Source organism: Lineus longissimus, chromosome 2 (assembly GCF_910592395.1).
Source record: "Lineus longissimus chromosome 2, tnLinLong1.2, whole genome shotgun sequence".
Lineage (NCBI taxonomy): Eukaryota > Metazoa > Nemertea > Pilidiophora > Heteronemertea > Lineidae > Lineus > Lineus longissimus.
In genome coordinates, this window is record NC_088309.1 from 21,530,423 (window position 1) to 21,552,549 (window position 22,127).

The window sequence follows — 22,127 nt, forward strand, 5'->3', positions numbered from 1 at the left end:
GTAGAGACAAATCAACACATGTATTGTAATACTCTCTGCAGCCCTGAAACCAATGCAAAGAAATAAATCTTACTTCATAAAACGGAAAGTGATGCGTGTATACATGTGTCTTAGAACAGATTACCAGGTATGTACAACACTGAAGGTTAGTTTTCCGATGAAATTATTTTTAACAATGTTCAAAGTGAAATCAGGCAAGTTCAAAGTGAAACACAGCTTTGGTATCAGAACCTCAGTCCCTGGCGAAACATACATTTACATGTACCATCAAAAAAATTACGCTCTACAGCTTTTTGCAGCGTGCGTTGACGAAAGGGATAAAAACTTGTATGATATTGTATAACAAAGAATGCATACGGGAAAAGCAGAAATGACCTACCTAAACATTGAGAACTTTTACTCTACACATCCTGGTTCTTGAGTTATCCTTCAAAAAATCGAAAATACCTCAACTGACAAGACATCGTATCATGCTTCACATCAAATCCCCATTCCATGGTATCTAACATTATACAATTGGATGGGTAATTAGATGCAATGGGCTGATGCCAACTTGCCTCATCCCAAACGGGATCCTCCGGAGATAACAAGGCGCAACATGAACTGTACATGAGTACTGAGAAATGATGCAATCTTGTACGTTACACGTATGTTCCGGATCTTGTTCCCTTCAAAGATGATTTCTTTGACAAATTATACCAATGGGAGGCAGGACTGCGGCAACTGTTTCAATAATATGGCCCTGATGTATGCGTTTCATACCGCAGCATTATGAACGATAAGCATTCTGTCTATTCACTGGTGGCTTCTAATTTAGTTTTACTGCAAATATGATAGGGCAAATTTTGGCAGCCGGATCTACCATCCGGGTAAGAGGGAATTGATTTTTGAACGCATGCTGTGCTGAAGCATTGCATAGGTGAAACTTAAGTGTCTTGCTCATTTGGCGGTGCATAAATTTTTCCTGGACTTATATAGGCCTACTCCAAGATATTTCCGATTGAGAAAATATACAGTATCATCTTAATAGAGTAACCAGCCCAGTTATAGGTTGGTGACAAATGAGCAAAAGAAGGACATGTGTATGGAAAGGGAGGAGGTTGTGATAAAGAACATTGCTTGGTTCAAGTGTTTCCATGCACGTTGATTTATCACTGGGTCAGCTTTAATTTGGAGAAGCGATGCTCAACTCGAGCTGGCGCCGATTACACTCCGGACGCAGTGGACCGGCCTCGTTCCTCCCCCTAACCGCAAGGAGACAAAATTAGGACCATAGACGCGACAGGCTGCATGCCCAGGGAGTCTAGTGCCGATAGGTTATGATGTTGCTTCCGAGTTCGCACGTTCTCGAAGTTTCCATGGCAATGCAAAATGATTGGCGTATTGAGTGGTCATCATTGCATTTACGTCATTGAAATACGAATTATTCGTTTTCCCAGTAATTATGGCAAGCCAAAGCGGAATTTATTCAAGACCGTGGAATTACTATTCAAGAAGTTAAATATATGTTCAAGACCAAAATATGTTCAATCCTGAATCAAATATTGTCAACCTTGAATCAAATATTGTCAACCTTGAACAAAATATATTCAACCTTGAACAAAATATATTCAACCTTGAACAAAATATATTCAAGACTCACGTGACCATATTCAAGACGCACGTGACCACAAAAATTGATGACGTAGTTGCTCATGTTTTGATGCTTTACGGACTTTCCCGAACCCGCGTCCGGACTTTCCCGAACCCATGGTACTTGTGTTGCGTTTCGGAGCTCGAATTGTTCGCACGAGGTTTTGACACATGGTTGTACACGTACCTAGCCGCCTACACCTGACATGTACTGTAATCCTACACATCATGATATGGATGCCGAGTGAATGTCAGAGTCGATACATGTTTCACAGACATATCAGGCAAATTATAGGTTCAAAATGCGCAATGCCTGTCGTGAAACAGAACGCATCGGAAGTACCACAGATTCTACGCTCTACGTCATCAATTTTGTGGTCACGTGCGTCTTGAATATGGTCACGTGAGTCTTGAATATATTTTGTTCAAGGTTGAATATATTTTGTTCAAGGTTGGACATATTTTATTCAAGGTTGAACATATTTTATTCAAGGTTGAACATATTTTATTCAAGGTTGAAAACATTTGATTCAAGGTTGAACATATTTTAGTCTTGAACATATATTTCCTTCTTGAACTTATATTTAACTTCTTGAATGGTAATTCTAAAGTCTTGAATAAATTCCGCTTTGGCTTGCCATAAGTAATGCTGTGGAATGACGTCATAATTGTTTGTGTGTCAGTCTTGGAGATGGGGGTAGCTATATAAGTATGGGGGGTCGAGCTCAGTCACTAAACGGTTGACAAGGAATTTGTCTGAGATTATATAATTTACCCATCAGTTACCAAGGAAAAGAAAAAGGCAAACGACGTTGGGCATGCAATGCATTCAGGTAGTGTACAAGGTATGGTACTTCATTTCCTAGCTTGTTTCATGAAATATCGTGCTGTCTGAACGTAATTCGGAGCCCATCATCACCGGAGGTCACTTACGAAGGTCACTTGGGCAGCCGATGCCCAGCCAGCATGCCAATCCTGATTTTTGGGGTTGCCATGCAACCACCCTTTTTCCCGTCGAATAGTGTTGGCCTACCCTGTATATCATGATATTGGCCTGATTGATTCATGCGTGTCATGATGTAGGTCGTTAGCTATCATCATAGGCTATATAGGCCGAGCCGATCCAGGGGATGTTTTCCTGTCATTTGGAAGTAACTAGGCCTATATGCCAATATGTTAATGATGTATAGGCCTACCTACATAGGCCTACATGACTATGACTGGGTGAGTATTCATTACTTATATGTAACCTTTATACAATTCTTGCTTTCAGCTATAGCTAAAATTAACCTTTCTGTTTTTACATAGACTGATAGATAGGCTATGTCATGTTACTTGCATCTAGCTGCACATTATTTTCACATAGAGTAATATATGCTCAAGTCATGATCCCCTTTGAACAGGAAGAAGATGAAGAAGTAGTATTGTCTTTGGGCAAGGCCTGTTCTTTGCCCTGTCCTTGCTTTATCTTACATGTTTGTTTATTGACCTTGCTCTTCCTTATGTGATTGTTTAGCGTCCTAACTCTTCTTTATATATCTTAAATGGTGTTTGTTTATCGTCCTCCCTGGTACTCTTTCAGGAATCTTATGATGACGACTAGACTGCTTCTTCAATCAGGAATTTGATGCAGTGAGTTCTTCTTTAGACAACTTTTACCAAGGAAACATTTGGGTATCAGGCATCAGGATGATGCTACAGAAGACAATAGGTGTGATGTCAGGTGTGAGGGGAAGACGTCTTGTCTCACCACTTTGCCTGAGTTTGTGGACTCGAAAACAAGTCTGTCCTCGGCGTTTCTTCTGGCAAAATGGATTAGTGATTGCTTCAGGACGAAGACTTTTATGCAAAACTGGCTCTGAAGTACATTTTCTAAAAGAGGAGTCTACTTCTTGCAACAGTAGCAAGATACACATGATCCAGGGAAATGAATCAGAATCTCTGTCCACTGTTTCAGTTCAATGCACTGTTCAGAAGGGATGTTACCCAATCCACAGTGTGCCAAAAGAAGGCTTTCGGAAAGTGACAGAGTCGCAACTCAGCTTCCATAGACATTTCTGTCAGAAGGCAAGTCCTTCAGACAAACTTGAAAGAAGGCAAAAATCGCTTGATATTCCAACACCCCCGGAATCTGATTATCATTATGATGAGGACATGTCTTTCTTTCATATAAATGGTTACAATGTGTATCCATGGTCCATTTCGGGACTGGGGACATCGGTGATTGTGAACAGAGACAACATGACCGTGGCATTTGATATAGGCTATGCAAGCAGGGAGGCCTTCTGCTCCCAGTATGTCTTCATCAGGTATGTGACAGAACAAGGTTGTAATTGACAAACATAGTTTGCATGAGGTGGTTATTTCAATGATTACTCTATGACACTTGTAAATGTTGATTTGGTTTTCCTAATACGCAATATGACTGATTCAAGCAGGCAGCCTAGTTTTTTTCAAATTTACCGCTGTTGTCTTTTGCAGCCATGGACATACAGACCACACCATGGGACTAACCAGCCATGCTTCAAAACGTGAGATGAACGGCATGGTTCCTGCGACATATTATGTGCCAGATCATCTAATGCAACCACTCACCACCATAGTGAAACAGTTCTCATTGATGGAGGGAGGAGCATCATTGAGGAGTATCGATATTCGGTCGTGTAGTCCTGGTCAAACTATCAAGGTGAGTTAATTGCAGAAAAGGTTTCACTCATCAGGAAAACACTTTCTAGGGGTTTTCAGAGATCTTAAGGATACAAAGGTCTGCCTGGGCCTCTTTCTGCAAACCTCATAGAGTAGGCTCTCAGATTGTGATGTGACCTTGATTCCTACATGGCATGTTTTGATTGACATTTCAGCTACCATGGGATCGATTTGCAATCCCATTCCCCACGTATCACCGCGTCCCCAGTCAAGGCTACATCGTCTACCATGAGAAGAAGCAGCTGAAACATGAATATGAGGATATGATGAGTTACGAGCGAGTCCTGATGAAAAAGAAGGGAGTAGAATTGTATGACACCCATGTTGAGCCAGAAATTGCGTATACAGGTAGTGTATATAAATTACTTCAGGTTTTATAAATTGGTCAAAAGTGGACAACATTAGTACATGTCGTGGTATATGGTGAAGGAACAAATTTGTTATTGCATAGTGGTTATGGTCTTTGCACTCATAATAAAGGGCAAAGATACATCCTTTCTAGTCACGATTGATCTAATTGATAGACCCCCACCAAAAAAAAAATAACCGGAAAATCTCGGTCTTTTTTTCAATGCTCTGCAACTTTTCCTCATTCCAGGGGACACAACTTTCGATGTGTTCTTGAACCCGCCTACCCCCGATCTCCTCAATGTCAAACTCCTGATCACGGAATGTACTTTCGTGGATGAAGACGCAGACAGACGTGGACGATCAAGCATTGCAAAAGCTGAATCAGTGGGACATATACACCTGAAGCAATTCTGTGAACATGCGCATTTGTTTGATAATGTCGAGGGCATCCTCTTGATTCACTTCTCTGATAAGTATACGGTACAATACATCAGGGACAGGGTGTTTGAACTGGTACCAGAGTCTCTTAGGAATAAGATCTACTTAGGTCTGACAGCTCAGGAGCTTTACCTAGGATTAGGTGTCCAGGAGGACAGTTAAACAGAGGATATTGGCAAGGACATAATCCTACTGCAGGGTCTTCGGTGTATTCTACAATCTGGCATCAGTTAGCTATGCATTCTCCTTCAGGGCTGAATGAAAAGGTTAGGTTGGTGTTTGTGCCCTGCTATCGGCCCTTTTGGTTGATTTAGGCTTTTTACTGCGAAAGCATTGTTTTGGTGACTGTCTCCGTGTATGATAGGAATTAGATAAGGGCATCCAAGCAACCCGTGATGTTTTCTTACTGGAAGTCTTCCATAACAATTGTTTCTTTTAGAAAAGTATTTTTGGGAATTTTTAAAAATGGTAGCTATATACTTGTGTACATGTATGTGTGAGATAACTGGTAGTTTGGAAAATATTGAAGAATTTTTCCTTCTTTTCAATACTGACATCAACAGTATGATTGGCTTTGTTAAATGCATACAATAAAATGTTGAAATAGAAATATTCTTCCTTCTGTTCTTTTCTGAAGTCAACGATATGATTGTGAAAACCACATCTTCCATGTACTCGTAGTAGAAATGTAAATACATGTATTGTATTGCATGAGATGTTACATTTCCTTTCGGTCCACATATATGTTCTTGAACATCTTCAAGACATGGACTTCCATGATATGGAGGGATTGGGCAAACTTGTTCCGGCAGATCCAGCCTGAATCAGATGGAATGAACAGTCCTCCAGTCTGAGTGATTCTTCAGAAACAAAACCTCTGCTGTGTAAGGACATAAACAGTAAGAGAAATGTACTTAAAAGGTCAAGATCACATTGCAGTTGACCAGGGATGAGAGGTATGCCTGGTATGGATGACCAGTGTATGCCCAAGCTGGTTAAGATGAGTCTCAAGCCAAAGCTTGTGGTACGCAAGTAGATGTGCATCTAGCTAACTTGTCCGACTGGTTTTTCCGAGGTTGCAATCAATTGGGAAGACTACATGTACGCTTTGGCTGGCCCCAATGACTTCATTTGTTGGTTTAACCAATTCAATTGGTTGCCCCAAGTCAGGAAAGGTGTTGGCCCCATGCGTTGGTTGGCTTTTCCGAGCGATGAGGAGCATTCTATTGCGGTTGTATTGTGCTCGCCACAAAATGATGCCCCTGGATTCTGTGGGGTGTTTTCCCACCATTCAAAGATTCCTTTTGTCTATTTTTGTGGAGCTGTGAAAATGATACAACCAAGCTTCCTCATTTGTTAATGATAGGCCATGGTCAGCCCAATGTGCCCCGGCACCTGTTGTGATTACTGATAATGAAATTATGTTCTTCAAATTCTCATCCAAACACTACAGGACTTCCATTAGGGAAATGCCTTGAAGAACATAAATTTTAGCTCTGCTTGTGATAGCAGAACCTTGGAGAATATATCATGACATAAATTGCATGCTAGGCAATAAAGTAAGGATAAAACAGACATATTTCTGCAATAGCATTTTTTAATCAAAAGACACTAATTTCACCTTACAGTTCTTACATAAAGGTAGTTTTGTGTAGGAAGAAAATGCCCACCAATACACACACTTTTACTTAAATGCATTAATATTACACTGACAAATTATACTCTATCTATAGCGGAAGATAATCATTACATTACCAAGATATTGTAAACAAACAATAACAATTATGGCTGCTATTAAACAGAGTTTGCCTTCTTTTTTGCAACTTTATTTCAGCGAAAAAAATGTGGTGTCACCTCTTCATTTTAACTTTGATCCAACAAGACATTCCAAGCCTGAATACATTTACATTTAACAGCTGCACATTTTGTGGGTTAATGAAAATAATCCTGCAATGTCATGGCAGACTACCAAAAATCAGTGGCTAGTTTCAACAAAGTACATCAGAATAACAGGTATTTGTGTTTAAAAGACATCCTGTGGGCCGTGAAATTTTGTCTTTAACAAAGGGGCTCAACTGTACTCCAATCACAAATCGACACATGAATGTACATCCCGAACTAGGATTTTACATCAGGTCATTCTGAAGATATAAGAATTAAACAGATGAGATGTAAAAACCTTGGTGGTCAAGATGATGAATAAACTAACATGGAGACCAATATACATGTAAGAAAGTACTCAAGTACTTTAAATGTACTCTAAAGATACACCAACTCACACAACACTTTATACAGAACTCATAAACTACATGTACATGTAGGAATGACAAAAAATATACGCGCCTCTTTGGAATTAATGATTCTGTACACATGTAATCACAAACAATTGCAAGCTTGGTGGGATTACTGTGTGGTCCTGGAGCTTTAAATTCCATTCAAGTCATTCAATACTAACCTAACTTTGTACTGCCGAGGCCCAGTAGTTAGAAAGCAAGTTAGCATGACAGCATGCTAACACATGATTGCATGAACATTAATGAAGATGAAACAAAATATCAACATGGCACACAAAAACTTTGCTTATTTCAGACAATACAGGTATCTTCATGATTAAATGTTGCGTATTTGTAAAAAACAGCCGAAAAAGCATTTATTTTGAAAATGCAGATGTAATGAACAATGAAATTTCCAGAGCATATTTCGTAATGTATGATGGCCCCAGTGACAATATGGATGAGAGGCGAAAAAAGTTACTGACAACACTGTAAGAGTCTCTGTAACAATTTCCGCTGGCCATTCCGTACGAATAATGAATATTTCTTCCGTCTTGACAAGGTGCTGAGATTCTGCAACTGTTTTTCATCCTCTTCCGGTGATTGTGCATATCCTGAAAATGTTTCTTGCAGCACCCTGAAATATGGGGGAAAAGATGTTGATGTTAGCCGTACAGCATGAATGGTAGAGATAATCATGAGAAATCAATTTTAAATCAAATTAGGATTCCGAAGTAATGTCAGGCAACGTTTCTACTTGATAAATGTTCAAGAGGTTGATTAAGCCAAGTGCCTCCTGAATAGGTAAGTCTTAAGGACTCTTCAGGAATTGCCCATCGGAATGTATGCATGTTCCTTTGTCATGCAATGTTTTGTCCTGTCACTCTTCAAGAAAATATCAAACACACATTTCGATTTTGATGTATGATATTCAACACTTACTTGGCAAGTAATACCTTCCATGATTGGGGCAGCAAGGGAATGTTGGCTGAAAAGATTTTAAAACACAAACGGTTGTTCAAAGTTTTCTGTAGTTCACTCTTCACAAAACTGACCATCAAGAATTTCTAGGGCCATCTCTTCTGAAAATACGTACGTATACTTGTGGCCAGCTGAATAGAAGCACACATGCTATTCTCAACCAAGCCTGATCAAAACTGGCACACATCATATATTTACATCCCGAGAACAGCAGCTTCATTAAAGCTAACCAAGATTCAAATCATAAATCTCTAGTTTCATAAAAAGGGGGATTTTCCAATATAAAGTATTAAATTTTTACCAAAGGTCATGTTTTCTTCATCTTCATTATCGTCACTCCAACCCTCTTTCTCACGATGGTCTTCAAACTCGGCCCGATTCAGATTCAAAACTTTCAATGTGTGATACAGTTCCTCTTCTGTAAGCACACCGTCTGCTCCAATGACAAATACCCCGTCATCTGGTATCAAATCCTGTTGTAGAGAGAGCAAAGTGAGAATGAGAAAAATGCACAGTGAAAGATAGAATATGACATTGTTACATCACAAGCACTAGCAAAAAGCTACTTGTCATCAGGTTTTATTCACATAATTCATTGTAGACAGGTGCGGAAGAAAAACAACAAGAAGAGGCTCTGCATTACCATGCCTTGGAGAAATTCCCACTTCTCATCAAGAAGATCCACATCTTCCGTTTCCTGCTTTGCAACTTCATAAATCAACTTCATTGGAATATCGACCTGAAAAAAGACAATAGAGCAGAATTGTATGTACATGTGTATTATCATGCCAATGTTTACAAAACATCCCATGTGGAAAAAGGCAAAGGGGATTCCCAAATTTGTTTGACTGTCTTCATGGTCTAGGAAAAAACATTCCAATGCACATTTTATTGCTTTTATTTTATCACTGAGTGACCAGAATAAGAAGCACTACTCACTGTATCAAAATGATTGTCAGGATACTGCTCTGCAAATCCGTACATGTGTAATAACTGGTTGTTCGCCAATTGACCATATGTGTTGTATACTTCTTCACCCTGAAAACACAAATACAAAAAATTACCAACCTGCACTTGACCGAGCCTCAATATAACTTTTCGATGGACTTGACAAGTGACTGTCATTATCTTTCTCGATCGTGACAAGTGACACTCACCGACTATTTATCTCGTTCCTGACATTAGGAAAAATTAAAAATTTGTAAGTCACAGTATGATCAGTCAAAGTAGGGTGACTAAGGCTTTTGAGGCGACAACTGACGTCAATATAATGTCCAATGCTACGCAGGTAAGAGGTTCTACATGTAGCTGAAAAGAACAGAAGGGAGAACTAAGCAGTGGACAGGAAACATTTCAGAGACTCTTTTCTTACCTTTCTTATATCTCTCGTTGCAACCATTTTTAGGCTCTCCTTCCCAAACTGCAAACTAGCATTATTCTTTGCTATGTGATTAAGTATGTCTGCCACTGGAACCATCATCGGAGGTGATTTAGTAATGGGCATATCCTCTGTATCGATATCAGAATCCTCTTCTCTCTCTGGCTCAGTGAAGCTGTATGCCATGACAAATGCCACCATTCGCTTGTACAAGTCTATACTTTGACACTGAACTCTGAAAAAGTAACGGAAAGTTGTGAATCTTGTCACAAGGACACTAAGACTGAGAAACAGAACATAAATTCCCAATGAAAAAACAGGGCAGAAATTTCGACTGCAATGCCTGCACAATGACTTTGACTTTGACTTGACTGGTTACAGTATGAATACGTTAGATACTCTTTAAGGACATGACACATCACAATTCATACCCAGTCATATCTCCCATCTTATGTTGTGACAAGAATGAATACCATTACATGCATTGGACCATTACCTTCGCCGTCATACCATAAAAAGTATTGAATTTATCATAGTTTTACAAGAATGTTAGAATGTAACGCAATAGGCAATGCTATAGTATACTACAGTAAGAAGTGTTCTGCATCTCTAAAGACATTCCTGCATGAATGCACAAAATTGAGTAATCAAGCATCCTCTACTGACTTACGGGAATTTATCATCATGTTTCCTGATAAATGGCAAAACAATATTGTTGAATTCTTTCTTGACGTTTTCAAGATCTTTCTCTACAGCCATATCTACTCCTGTTCCTCTCAACTCTACCAGTCTCTCAGACCTGTCAATAATAAGAGAGACAATAATATCAGTCAAAATCCTGTACCTAATATTTTCAAGGCCAGCTTTCATTATTATTACTGTCACACTCGCTGACAAGTCAAATTCCTCCTAGTTTTCTTTGCACATTAGATTTCAAAAGATGCATGTACTTCCCAGACCAGAAAAATTATCCAATTTAGGGTGGATATCGTCAGTACTAGCAATTTTGATGTTGAAAGTAAGTGCCCACACCACATTCCTAGATCCCTCCCCTGTATGCTTACCTGTCCCAGAACATTGGCAGGTCCACCTCGGAGAATTCAGGAACCATTTCAAAATAAGGCCTCCACCTAGATGAAGGATTTGTGTACTCATACAACAGCGATATCAGAAGCTTCACCCAACCACTTTCGCTCACGAGCTGATCTGATGCTGGAAAGAAGTAAAAAAACTAGAATAGAACCCAAAAATTGATTTCAATTCGGCATAATTTTCTCATGAGTCATACAATAGGCCTATATCATCAGAAGTTTCAATACAGGATCATTGTCGAGCCTTGGACGACCCAGCATTGGTCTTTTAAGTTGCTTGTTTATGATTACTTAAGATATCAACTACAAACCTTCCTTTATGATCTCTGCAACACTAGATGTCTCTGGCCTGAGAACACAGTGCCTAGGTACCTCAAACAAGCATTCTGATTCCTTGACATCTGCAATCGCCACCATGCCAAACTGGGCACATGATCCCTCCCGACTGATCATGACCTGAAGAGATAATCGAAATAACATGATAAAGTGGTACATGGTACTGGTAGGCTATGCCCATGATCAAATGACTACAGACTTAGTGACTACTGCTGGAAGTCATGTCCCGAAGCTCAACAGAACATGTCAAGTCACTGTGACCCGTTTATTTCAGGTAAAACGCTTGACTGGCGGGCGCCTAAACAAGCTCTGTCGAGTCAGGTCTACCCTAATAATCCGGCAAACGACCAACTTAAGTCACAGTACAAATTCGTTCCTATTTTCGGACAGACAATCTCCCCATTTTGAAGTGGTTCATGCACGAACTTCACTTGCCTTTGGGCCAATATTTATTCTCTCTCTGGAACACCATTGCATGAAGTTATCTTTTCTGCTCTTATAATCATCTCGAGAAGTTTTCTTTGTTGGAATAAAGCATTCTTTTGAGATGTCACTTTCATGCGGCCTCTTCGAGGACTCCATTTTGTTTTTCAATCGTTCCATTCCAGCCGTGGAGGGGCCGCGAAGACAATTCAGGCTACGGAGGTGCCTCGAGACAGCTGAGGCGATTCTAGCCGGTCAATGAAACTGTTATAACGCTAAATCCCCTACACTTTCATCGCTAATATGTAAAGAGCAAGCTCTAGTGAACACACACAACTGTTTGACATGGGGGAGCCCCCCCCCAAACCCCCGCTGACATATTTAGCCAGTACATTGGGGGATGAGTCCCCCAAACCCCCGCCCCCGTTCTCTGAAAGTGACAGGTTTTAGCCAGTACATTGGGGGGAAGGCCCCCTAACCCTCCCCCCCCCCCATTGGACTCTAAAAATATAATTCCTTGGAGACGCTGAACCATAAGGCCCCATAAGGAAATAGTCCCCGCCCGCATACTAATGCTGACTTTATTATAGCCTACCTTAAGGCACTATGGCAAACTTCCATCTCCAATCACATCAACGCGGTATGTTGGATCAAACACCCACACAGGGTCTCCTAATTATCATGACCATTATACATAATCAAATAATAACATGTCACCTTCTTTTCGGTGAAACCGAGACTGAGTTATTCACATTGTGTTCAACTGTGTTCATTTCACAGTAAATTCATTAGTTGCCAATGTATGCCTTAGAGGGGGCAGAATGGCACTGTTTAGACAAGAAGTCTCATCAACAGCCCCAGGAATATTGGATAGAACGGCACTGTACTGGGTCCCAATAATAAATATTGCCATTAAGACATATGATATTGTTTTGGGACTTATGTAAGATTAGTTCTCTCCGCCAAACCCAAGACTGAAGGATTAAAATCTTGTGTTTATAGGCTAACAAATGCAAACACTTCCAAATGGACCCCCTACAAGAGATGAGTGGCTCTTCTTCTCTCCGACTTTGACACCCTATATACGAACACATCAATAGATCAGCCAGCGGTCCTTGGTGTCGCCGCGTGGGTTACGTCCAGTGAAATTGTTTGCAAAGGTCAGGGAACCACGATCTGACATCCATAACCAGCGTATCCCCTTTTCATGCCAGTTATAGTCGGGTGCTACACCACAGTCGGGATAGTGGCCGCCAAATGAATATTCATTAATAATGGTTGTTGAATTTAAAACTGTTAAAACTGTTCACGTCAACTTACATATGATTAGACAAACCTTCATGAATTCAATGGAGATTTCCACATCACAGGATAGAACCGAAGTGATGGCATTACGCAGATTTAACCTGATCACTTCCATATACTTACCATCATGACTTGAACGTGCGCCTTTAGGTTCTTTGAGCAAATGGTATTCGATTGGGGATAGCAATTAAAATTGCCGTTGAACTTGTACATGAAGTACAGTGATGTACATAATTCACACATGTCTGACTTGAAATTTCAAACTGCGCAGTTCATTCCCGCCTTGATAGCATGACCATTTCTACAATAAAAACCCTTTGAAACCAATCCATACTTTTGTCAGGAATAGATACTGTGCTTACCTTCTGCTGCAGCCGTTTTGATTTGTTTCGGAAAATTTGAAGGTATTTTTACGTTTGAAATCGGAGAAATTGTTCCCCCGATGTTCTCCGCAGCTCACACACCAACCGACTGGCGTTCAAATCAACCGCGACCGATCATGACCAAAGACAATACATTTCCGTCACAGCATCCGGGCACTTATAATCCTCTACCCCTTGCGCAAGGCCGGCTAGCAGTTACCTGCTCAAGAGAGTCTTTTGTTCTGTCAATGGATCAATATGAGAGGCATTGTCAAAAATATGACAGGCATTGTCAAAATGTGGACTTGGCTTCAGCATACATACTTGTACATGTACGTTTGCCCAACTGTGGAAATGCATAAGGAAGGTTCCGTAAGCCAAAGGACGATGTAAATGCATTTTTTCATAAGAGAGACAATGTTCCATTGTCTCTCCTTGCTTGTGTGGCGTCTTTGTAGAGTTGTCCATTAAACACTCCTGTCTCCTGCTGGGTAAAACTTGGTGAGAAAAATGAGTGATCCTTAATCCAATCTTGCCAGGGTGAGCAGTCCTTCTCGATGGTTTAGGAAGCGATCAGTGCCAGGGCTTCTTTCCAAAATTACACTGTGGACAGATTATTCAAATAAAGTATTTTTATGTAGATATTGATGTCTTTTTGGTGCGAGAAAGGACTTCGAGGATTCACCAGTCTTCTAAGATGACTGTGGTCCCAAGTAGTACTCAAGTTGTGCTTAAAGAGTTGTCCTCAGGTAGATATTGGGTACCACCAGTCTCGTGAGATCAGATAACCAGCTGGCAGAGGTTGGTTGTTCCTTTGTCCGTCCTTGTGAGATGATTACCATGGTACAACCAAATCAGTTGTCATGTAGCACCCATGTAGAACGGAAATGAAATGTTGTCTTGTGCAGCTAAAGGGCCCTTTGAAGGTTATGTCAATGTCTTCCCAACCTGACCAGATAACCAACTGGAAGAGGTTGGTTGTTACGTAGGCTGTCCTGTCGTCCCCAAAGTCTATTAGTGGTAACCTTGGTGTAATTTTTAGGTTGAGTCAAGGTCTTCCCAACCTGACCAGATAACCAGCTGGCAGAGGGAAGGCCTTCCCAATCTGAATATATAAGCAGCTGGCAGAGGTTGATTTGTTTCGACATCCCACTCTGGTCCCCGAAGTTGCTGTTAGGCTGCATGTAGGGGGATTTCTGCGCAGGCATCATGCTGGAGCATTTTAACCCCCCCCCCAAATAAGACCTTCCGAGACGCTTTAAAGGACCACAATATACAATTTCGCGGCACGGCGGCGAATTTTTTTCCCTGAACCTTGAGGGCACCACAGTGTACATTTGTACAGGGATTCAGGTTCAGGGGAAAAAAATTCGCTCCCTGCGCATGCCCGCCCCGGTAGCTGTCTCATATATGCTGACAGAAGCAGCTCTCTGTGGTGAAATAATAATTGAATTTTCCACCTGCTAGCCTAGATATTTGTGTATGTTTCTTCACCAGTTAGTTAATAACGAATTTTTGTAGCTGATACATGTATATTCTTAATTGTTTAGAACGCGTTTTTTGGATTCGTTTGGCGCCAAAATCAAGAATGGCAAATTTACAATCTTGACACTAGAGGCGCTGATGTCGTTCCGGCACGGTAGATGCTAAATCGGATAGCCAGGCGGTACGGCCGGTGTAACATCTGTGGTTGTTCCCCATGTGTCAGTGTTTCCAAACAATAGGCAGCTAGAGAGACCACGACTTTTCAATAGGGGGGATACACAGAAAAACTTGTCAATCTATTTTTGAGCGTTCCCAAACAATGAGGGGAAACACTCAAAAACAGAAACACTCAAAAACAGAAACACTCAAAAACAGAAACACTCAAAAACAGAAACACTCAAAAACATTACACCGGAACTCCCCCACCCTGACCACGTGACCTACATCAGGGAATTCCTCTATTACTTCAAATTTGGCAGCGAGTTTTTTTCCTGAACCTTTCAGCAAGCACACTGTACATTGTACACGAACTTTCGACCAATCAGAAGCTCGATGACGTCAATGTGACGGATGCCCAACTGTTCAAGATGGTCCCCATGAAATTTTCTGGTGTGAAGGCAGTGAATCCTCTTATAGGGGACGCCCCTCATGAATTAGGAATACTGCTTTTATTGACCTCTGTCATGTCTGTATAAAAGCACAAAAAATATTGTAAAATTTACAAAAGAAAAAATAATTTAAAAAAAAGAAAAAAAGTTTACCTAGGTCGGATTCGAACCCTCGATCTCTGGTCTGAACATCGCCTTTCGACACAGGCTCGCTAAGTTTCCAAGACCTGTGACGTCATGGCCATGTAACTTCTGATTGGTCGAAAGTTCGTGTACAATGTACAGTGTGCTTGCTGAAAGGTTCAGGAAAAAAAACTCGCGTTCCGGCACAGGGTCGTAATAATATAGCGTCACGAGGAAGGAAACAATGGATATATGAATTTTGTTTACACTTTACATACAGTGTATACATACGTAACCATTACACTCACTACGTTGTGTGAGTTATAGTGATTTACATCATTACACTAGCTATCAATTCATATGAATAAAAGCCCATATCCATTATATATATATTATCACTGGTTGTCAGCTGCAGGCATGCAGATTGTCAGACCCAGAAAAAACAATTATATTTAAAATTAAACGCCGGTCAACTGATTAGGCGAATGTGCAAACTAGACCAATTAGTGCAACTTGCAGGATACAAAAGTGTGTTTTTCATGTTTGAAGAAGATTGGGTTTTTTTTATAGTCAGTTGGCTATCTATCGGCCTAGTAATAGTTTATGACGGGAAAGTCAGACAGAGCGACCAACGGTAGCAGCGGCCTAGCTAATTAACCACGTTTGAGATGCAGCCATTGGTGGAATAGTGGCCGAGTTACCCCATCATTACTGCATTAGTCATCAATGCAGAATTCTGAGTAATATCAATTGTTGCTCTGGATAGATAAAAGCCCAGCGCTGTAACGACTTCACCAACAATTCCTGGGAAGTTAAAGATTGTGCCGAGGACATAGACTATTACCTGCGACAAGATGCCTTGCGATTTTAACGGACTATGGCAGTCTGTCCAGGCTGACGGGACCGATGAATTGCTCGCCGCATTGGGTAAGTCATTAATAGGTCTACATTGCAAAACTAACACACCGATTCCATGCAGACGGACAACTTTCGCAGAACCTTATATATATAGCCTCCAGCCTCCGAGAAACTTGCCTGGAGCCGGCGCGTTTTCAAATAACTGATCAAAATTGCCCGTAAAATTCAGTGGGCATGATAATACGCTTGATATTCACAGTGAGATAGATGTCTTCTGTCCTTTTGCGCGTGGACCCTGTTGTAGGCCAATACTAATTTTGCCAGCCGAGACTAAGGGAGATGTATACTTGCGGAGAGGACTCAGCACTTTAGCGCTTACTTGCAGTTGAAATCAACATATCCTGTATTTGAACTGCAGTTGGTCAGCCCTTTTCAGGGATTTTGCGTTTTCGCAAATCCCACGGAAACGCAAACGCGAACGCCTATCTCATTGTTTGACATCCTGATATAAACGAAGTCCAAACAATGGGAGAACTTTCACTTGGACGTTTCGGGGGCTTTGCGAAAGCTCGCCATACTATTTTGTAAATAGTTTAAAATAGCATTCGATTGTGTGTTAACACCCCATGAGTCTAGAGTCAATTTTATGCCACGTTGATCTATACTCCAAAATTGGTCATGACTAAGCGTCAACAGCAAATGGTAGAGGGTTGGTAAAAATTACGGCTCGTGATCGACTTTCTATAGCTCAAGTGTCCAGCAATATTGCATATGTTGAGACAAGGCACATTGAGACAAGTGAATGCAATTTCGTTAGAATCATCCATTAGTAGAGACGCCTTTGGCCTTTTAACAGTTACATCTTCTTGAAGTGCTATACCTGCCAGTCTTACCTTGCACCATGATCTCACTCAATGTCTGTGAAGATGGTTGATTGTTACTCGACAGGTAGAAAGACTTGTCTCAGTCCACCGTATACATCTCCTCTGTTATATTGTTCGAGGAATTCTGCATTCACTTCTTCTCTTTTTATAATTAAGAAAGGCTTGGTCTGTCTGGACTCGCAAATAAACGAAAAACGGGCCCATGCAGCTCATGAACTGTTTTTCACTTTCTGAATTCAATGAACCTCTGACGGTTGTTGACAAACTGGCATATACACAACGTATACTGGTGCAGAACCGATCTGATAATCAAATTAACTAATGGCGTTCTCAGATCACCCATCACAAAATAATCAAGTTACCACTAACAAAACGAAGTGAGGCAGACACAAGTAATGGCTTTGAAGCACCTTAAAGTGATATGTTTCATGCAACCAGGATAAATATCACTCGAAAGGTTTATCAGAAATTCTATCAAGATGATTTAGAGTCTGCTGCTCCATGTTTGTTTGTGTTGCAGTTGTTTTTTTAGCCAATGTGTGGTTTGGCGCAAACCATATGGCGCAAACTATAGAAATTAGCACAATTAATCAGCATATAAGTAAACGATCATTCGGGAATGGTGAAAACCCGATGAATGACTGTTTCCGACAAGGCGGATATTCAGTAAGAGCAGTACGATAACTTGCGCAATGGGCTTATATTTCATACTGCCAATCTACAAATTTGTTGCTGAAATGTTTTTTGTAAACCAACAAATGGCAAATGGCAAATTTTATTTGGCGAAATCCACCGCTTTCCCCATGCGTTCCCGACGCACATGCATGCCGGGTGCATGATATTGTCGCCGGGAACGTGTTGGGAAAAGCGGGAGCATGCAGTTGCGTGGATCAGCCGCAGGGCGCCGATCATCATCAAGGTTTTTCTTCTTCAGGTGTGACTGACCCGAACATCAGAGCGGCCGCTAAAAAGTCCATCGAGGAGATAAAGCTCGTGGATAACTCGATGCAGGTTGCCGTTAAAGCTGATGAGAAGGTGTTGAAGGAGACCAACTACTTCATTGGGCAGAAATTCGAAGACAGTGACCCAGCTGGCAATTTGTGGAAGGTACATGAACATGCATCATGCGATTTCCGAAGACGCGCTGGGGGTCTTTTTTGAGACTGAATACTTTTTTTATAATGGTCATTACAGAAATCTACTAGGAACGCATGCACTTATTCATTGCCGTCCCCCCTTCCGCATCATGCAGATTGAAAGACGCACGTTGTGCACTAAATGATGCCCGCGCGATGTGGGGCGTCATAACAGATGTTTAGATTATGATCCGAGAACAAAAAAGAGAACGGCCTATTTACGAGGGATAAAAATGCCAATCCTGGTTCTTTTCCTCAATATTTCGATATTTACATGTAAATATGAATGTCTTTCAGTGCGTTGCCTCCTGGAAAGGAGACGTGATGTTAGTTGATGCGAAGAACGACGAGAAGGGTTGGACATTGACCGTGACGCGGGAGATAAAAAATAACGAAATGATCGTGGTAAGCATTCAGTCTGGCAATGATCCTCCATGGCCGATCGCAGGCGGATCGAGATTTCCAATGTATTTTGCCGATAGGTCCATCGGCCCTTGTTGAGCTTGATGCATGGGACTGCAGTCGCCGAACCCTTAAAACAGCTGTATCAAAATAGTGCATACTATTCTACAATCAACCTCCAAATTATATTTGTGTACTTAGGTATACATCATGATATCTTGTCGATATCTGCATTTCAGGTTCGATCTTTGACACAAGATGGCAAGACAATCGTTTCCACCGGGCGCTTCCAGAAGATCTAAGAATTGTCCGTAGCGGTGATTGGAGTAACTGTATCAGCTCGGTTCGACGTTTGGCCCAGAACCATGCAGGACCATTGAACGTGCTAGTTAGGACTTTCAGTATTATCTAGGACGCTTCCTAAGGAGGTTAACAGTTCAAGGGAAAAGAAGTCCCATGATGTATAATTGCCTATGTGGTCATGAGCGACCATTTTTAAAGGGAAATGGATATATAATGGTATTTAAATCCGCAGGACTTCATTTGTATACGTTTGCATTTGCGAACTAGTAAGGGGGTAAAGCTCAAAATGTCTATCATGCATATGCCCTCTTACATGACCAGTCGGGGGTCAGGTAAGGATCCCGGCCAAAGTATTTGTTCGCCACTGCGCATGTTATGATTATTATAGCAACATGTAATTCTTGCAGCTAAGTGTCAGATCTTGTTATCTCCTGTTAAATCATAGTCATTACATTGTAGTTAATTCTTGCAGCTGAGTGTCAGTCTATTGAGCCTCTTGTTCAATCATTTGGAAAATTTAATCGAATAAAAACTGGACCTTTAAAACAAGAAACATCTTCCCCATACATGTATATCGCAATAACGAAAAGGAGATCCAATTTAGGATGATGCATAATGGACTGCCTTTGGAGTCTAGCTCCAACTGAATCCACGCGGAGTCAACTGAATCCACGCGGATTGCTTGGAGGTGTTATGGCTTCTTGACGCGTTTTTGTTGTAAGATGGTCTATGGTCTATGTATATCTATCGTTGAAAAAAGGAAACGTGTTGAATGGTTACTCTGAATCACCCATTTATGGAAGAGTTAATAAAACACCACGAAAGTAGGTCGGTTGGTATTCAGAGAGAATAACTGTTTATTGATGTCGTCATGGTCTTCGTCTCGTTTCACTGATTTTATCAATCACACGATATACCAGACTATTCACCTATAAATAATACTAATTCACATTTGATAGCTTTTCTATATTGGTTTTCAAGTTACAGTATTAAAATTAGGGTAAAAAATTATACATAGTTCGCCATCAACTCACTCAGAAAAAGCACTCGGGGAAGCATGGCTTTGATGATGACGAAGAGCCTCCTCGTGGCAGTGTTCCTCGTAATGAGCGACCAAGGTAGGTGGCACGGTTGGGTATAGGTTTGCCAACACCAAAACATCGGTTTTTAAAAGGGAGACTTTGGCAGGATTATAATAACATTCCTTGCACAAGACGTAAATATATATACTGTGAGACCCCTCTTGGGCGATTTCATTCACATACCGGACGCAGTGAACAGGCCTCGTTAAATCAGGATGCCGCAATTGACAACCGCGGGAGTCTAATTGCGGCATCCTGATACCTCATCCATGTTACCTCATGATGAAACTATAGTTTCATCATGAGGTAACATTACTCGGTCATTTAGTGTCAAGTGTCACTTGGTCATTTCAGTGTCTGGTGTCTCATTTTATACCCATGTCTGCTACAACCGGGATTTCACAGACTCCCGATCAGTAGAAACTTGCACCACGGACACCGTACCTGCTTCTTTGGGACAACACAAATGTTGCATTTCCGCCAAGTATTCGCTCAACGCTCCTTATCCACTTGGGGGAAAAACTTACAGGACTTGTTGCCACACCTCTACGAGACATCTTCTGACCAAATATTGCTCCAACGACTATGCCACGCATTCTTGCCCTGTATCAGAGACATTCTGCTGTCCTTCAGTGCATTCCTTTTATGACAGATTGCACCCAGGATGCTGCAGTCTGAAGTAAGTCTTATAAAACTAGGCCTTGTTTTCTTATATTCTTTTGCCATGTACATTAATATTGCATAAAAAACAGTATCAAAAATGAATAAGCAAAAAAGGTCGTAATCAATATACCCAGGAGACAGTCTGATAGTAGCCATGCAGCACCAGTTTCTGATGATATAGGGGGCTTTTATAAAATAAATCGGCTCCTGCCCCATGACTACTTTTAAGTTGGCTTTTGCTTGATATTGATCATGAAGGGCTTGACGACTGACGATTGAGACTTTTTCTTTCTTTCAATAAACAGCCAAGTCACCAGTTGTTACAGCGGAGGGCTATGGGGTAACAATTATGATTACTGTGTAGGAGACAAGAGCTTTTGCTGCCCAGTTTACGTCGGTGGTGGAAAGTGTACCCTAGCTTCCAGTACATGTTGTTCAATTCAGCGCTGCACTGGTTCCAATGTTGCCGGTAGAGGAAACAATGGGCTTCTGTAAGTATACATGCATGTATAACACTCCACCCGGGCACTGAACCTGTCGATTTGTGGCTACCACCAAGGCAGGTCATCCAAGTTATTAAAAAAGGGTTCTTTAGAGGGTGCCACTAAGAACCTTGGGCGCCATGTCCCCTGCCGGGTATCCATAAACGGCGGCGCAAACCGTAAATCAGTAAAATATATTTTCACGGTCTCGTCGAATGGACGGAACGGAATATGATGGAGCATGATTAAATCATGCCCAATACTGTGCCAAATATGTTTCCATGTCAGGGAGGACCATCTTGAGGAAATAAGGCGTTAATATCATGTCATGTCACTCTGTTACTGATCTGGTCGTGTGAAGGCCATGGCTCTGACCGGAGCGGGACACTGATTTAGTGTAACTATAGTCCCTCATTGACTGAGACATATTTTCGCTCATTTCGACACTCTGTTTTTCTATAGATTGAGCATGATCAGCATTGCCACAGTCGTTCTCTTCATATCCATGGCGATAGTTCCTCTTCCGATGATGATGAGGCCAGGATAAGGAAATGGGGAACAGAGAAAAAGTTCGCTGATTGTGATCGATAGATGAAGGAACGTTGACGAATATCGTGGTGCACTTTATAATTTCCTGTGCGGGTTTTACGCGGAATAAACGTGTAAAAAGGTGTAAAATATTGTAAATAAAATAATCTATCTACTGCAGTGTCGATATCTGTATATTTTAGCTTTTTGTCGGTTACCATAAAGTATTCAAGGAATGTGGCATGTGATTAGGGCTAAAGGATCACCATATGCAAATGGACGAGAAATCTTTAATAC

General features: G+C 41.1%; 3 protein-coding genes across 5 annotated transcripts; 2 read left to right on the top strand and 1 right to left on the bottom strand.

Moving 5' to 3' along the window:
• The first annotated feature begins 2,341 nt into the window (after window positions 1-2,341).
• On the top strand, window positions 2,342-5,730 carry LOC135483766 (uncharacterized). 2 transcript variants are annotated; one of them, XM_064764796.1, is made up of 5 exons: window positions 2,342-2,477; window positions 3,215-3,941; window positions 4,114-4,318; window positions 4,494-4,686; window positions 4,937-5,730. In XM_064764796.1, the coding sequence occupies exons 2-5, from the start codon at window positions 3,322-3,324 to the stop codon at window positions 5,287-5,289; spliced, it is 1,371 nt and encodes a 456-aa protein (XP_064620866.1). In that variant the 5' UTR covers window positions 2,342-2,477; window positions 3,215-3,321; the 3' UTR covers window positions 5,290-5,730. The 2 variants fall into 2 exon arrangements, with proteins under 2 accessions (XP_064620866.1, XP_064620865.1); XM_064764795.1 differs by lacking the exon at window positions 2,342-2,477 and adding an exon at window positions 2,529-2,856.
• A 984-nt stretch (window positions 5,731-6,714) lies between these two features.
• Window positions 6,715-13,399, bottom strand: LOC135483767 (N-lysine methyltransferase SETD6-like). Of its 2 annotated transcripts, none has more exons than XM_064764799.1 (10): window positions 13,277-13,399; window positions 11,162-11,306; window positions 10,824-10,971; window positions 10,430-10,558; window positions 9,754-9,994; window positions 9,321-9,419; window positions 9,025-9,120; window positions 8,683-8,854; window positions 8,343-8,388; window positions 6,715-8,037 (listed from the first exon to the last, which is right to left on the bottom strand). In XM_064764799.1, exons 2-10 carry the CDS (start codon window positions 11,301-11,303, stop codon window positions 7,878-7,880), a joined length of 1,233 nt encoding a protein of 410 aa, XP_064620869.1. In that variant the 5' UTR covers window positions 11,304-11,306; window positions 13,277-13,399; the 3' UTR covers window positions 6,715-7,877. The 2 variants fall into 2 exon arrangements, with proteins under 2 accessions (XP_064620869.1, XP_064620867.1); XM_064764797.1 differs by lacking the exon at window positions 13,277-13,399 and adding an exon at window positions 11,622-11,765.
• Window positions 13,400-16,026: 2,627 nt separating this feature from the next.
• Window positions 16,027-22,025, top strand: LOC135483769 (cellular retinoic acid-binding protein 1-like). Its single transcript, XM_064764800.1, has 7 exons — window positions 16,027-16,419; window positions 18,169-18,341; window positions 18,668-18,775; window positions 19,012-20,193; window positions 20,512-20,836; window positions 21,126-21,311; window positions 21,765-22,025. The coding sequence occupies exons 1-4, from the start codon at window positions 16,347-16,349 to the stop codon at window positions 19,072-19,074; spliced, it is 417 nt and encodes a 138-aa protein (XP_064620870.1). The 5' UTR covers window positions 16,027-16,346; the 3' UTR covers window positions 19,075-20,193; window positions 20,512-20,836; window positions 21,126-21,311; window positions 21,765-22,025.
• Window positions 22,026-22,127: the final 102 nt, after the last annotated feature.

Coding starts and splice junctions, on each gene's coding strand:
- LOC135483767 (XM_064764797.1), bottom strand. CDS start 11,663: ATGCAATGGTGTTCCAGAGAGAGAATAAATATTGGCCCAAAG. Junction 11,307..11,621: donor GAATAAATATTGGCCCAAAG/GCAAGTGAAGTT, acceptor TTATCTCTTCAG/GTCATGATCAGTCGGGAGGG. Junction 9,420..9,753: donor CAACGAGAGATATAAGAAAG/GTAAGAAAAGAG, acceptor TTGTGTTTTCAG/GGTGAAGAAGTATACAACAC.
- LOC135483766 (XM_064764796.1), top strand. CDS start 3,322: ATGATGCTACAGAAGACAATAGGTGTGATGTCAGGTGTGAGGGGAAGA. Junction 4,319..4,493: donor GTCCTGGTCAAACTATCAAG/GTGAGTTAATTG, acceptor TTGACATTTCAG/CTACCATGGGATCGATTTGC. Junction 4,687..4,936: donor GCCAGAAATTGCGTATACAG/GTAGTGTATATA, acceptor TCCTCATTCCAG/GGGACACAACTTTCGATGTG.
- LOC135483769 (XM_064764800.1), top strand. CDS start 16,347: ATGCCTTGCGATTTTAACGGACTATGGCAGTCTGTCCAGGCTGACGGG. Junction 16,420..18,168: donor TGAATTGCTCGCCGCATTGG/GTAAGTCATTAA, acceptor TTTCTTCTTCAG/GTGTGACTGACCCGAACATC. Junction 18,342..18,667: donor CAGCTGGCAATTTGTGGAAG/GTACATGAACAT, acceptor AATGTCTTTCAG/TGCGTTGCCTCCTGGAAAGG.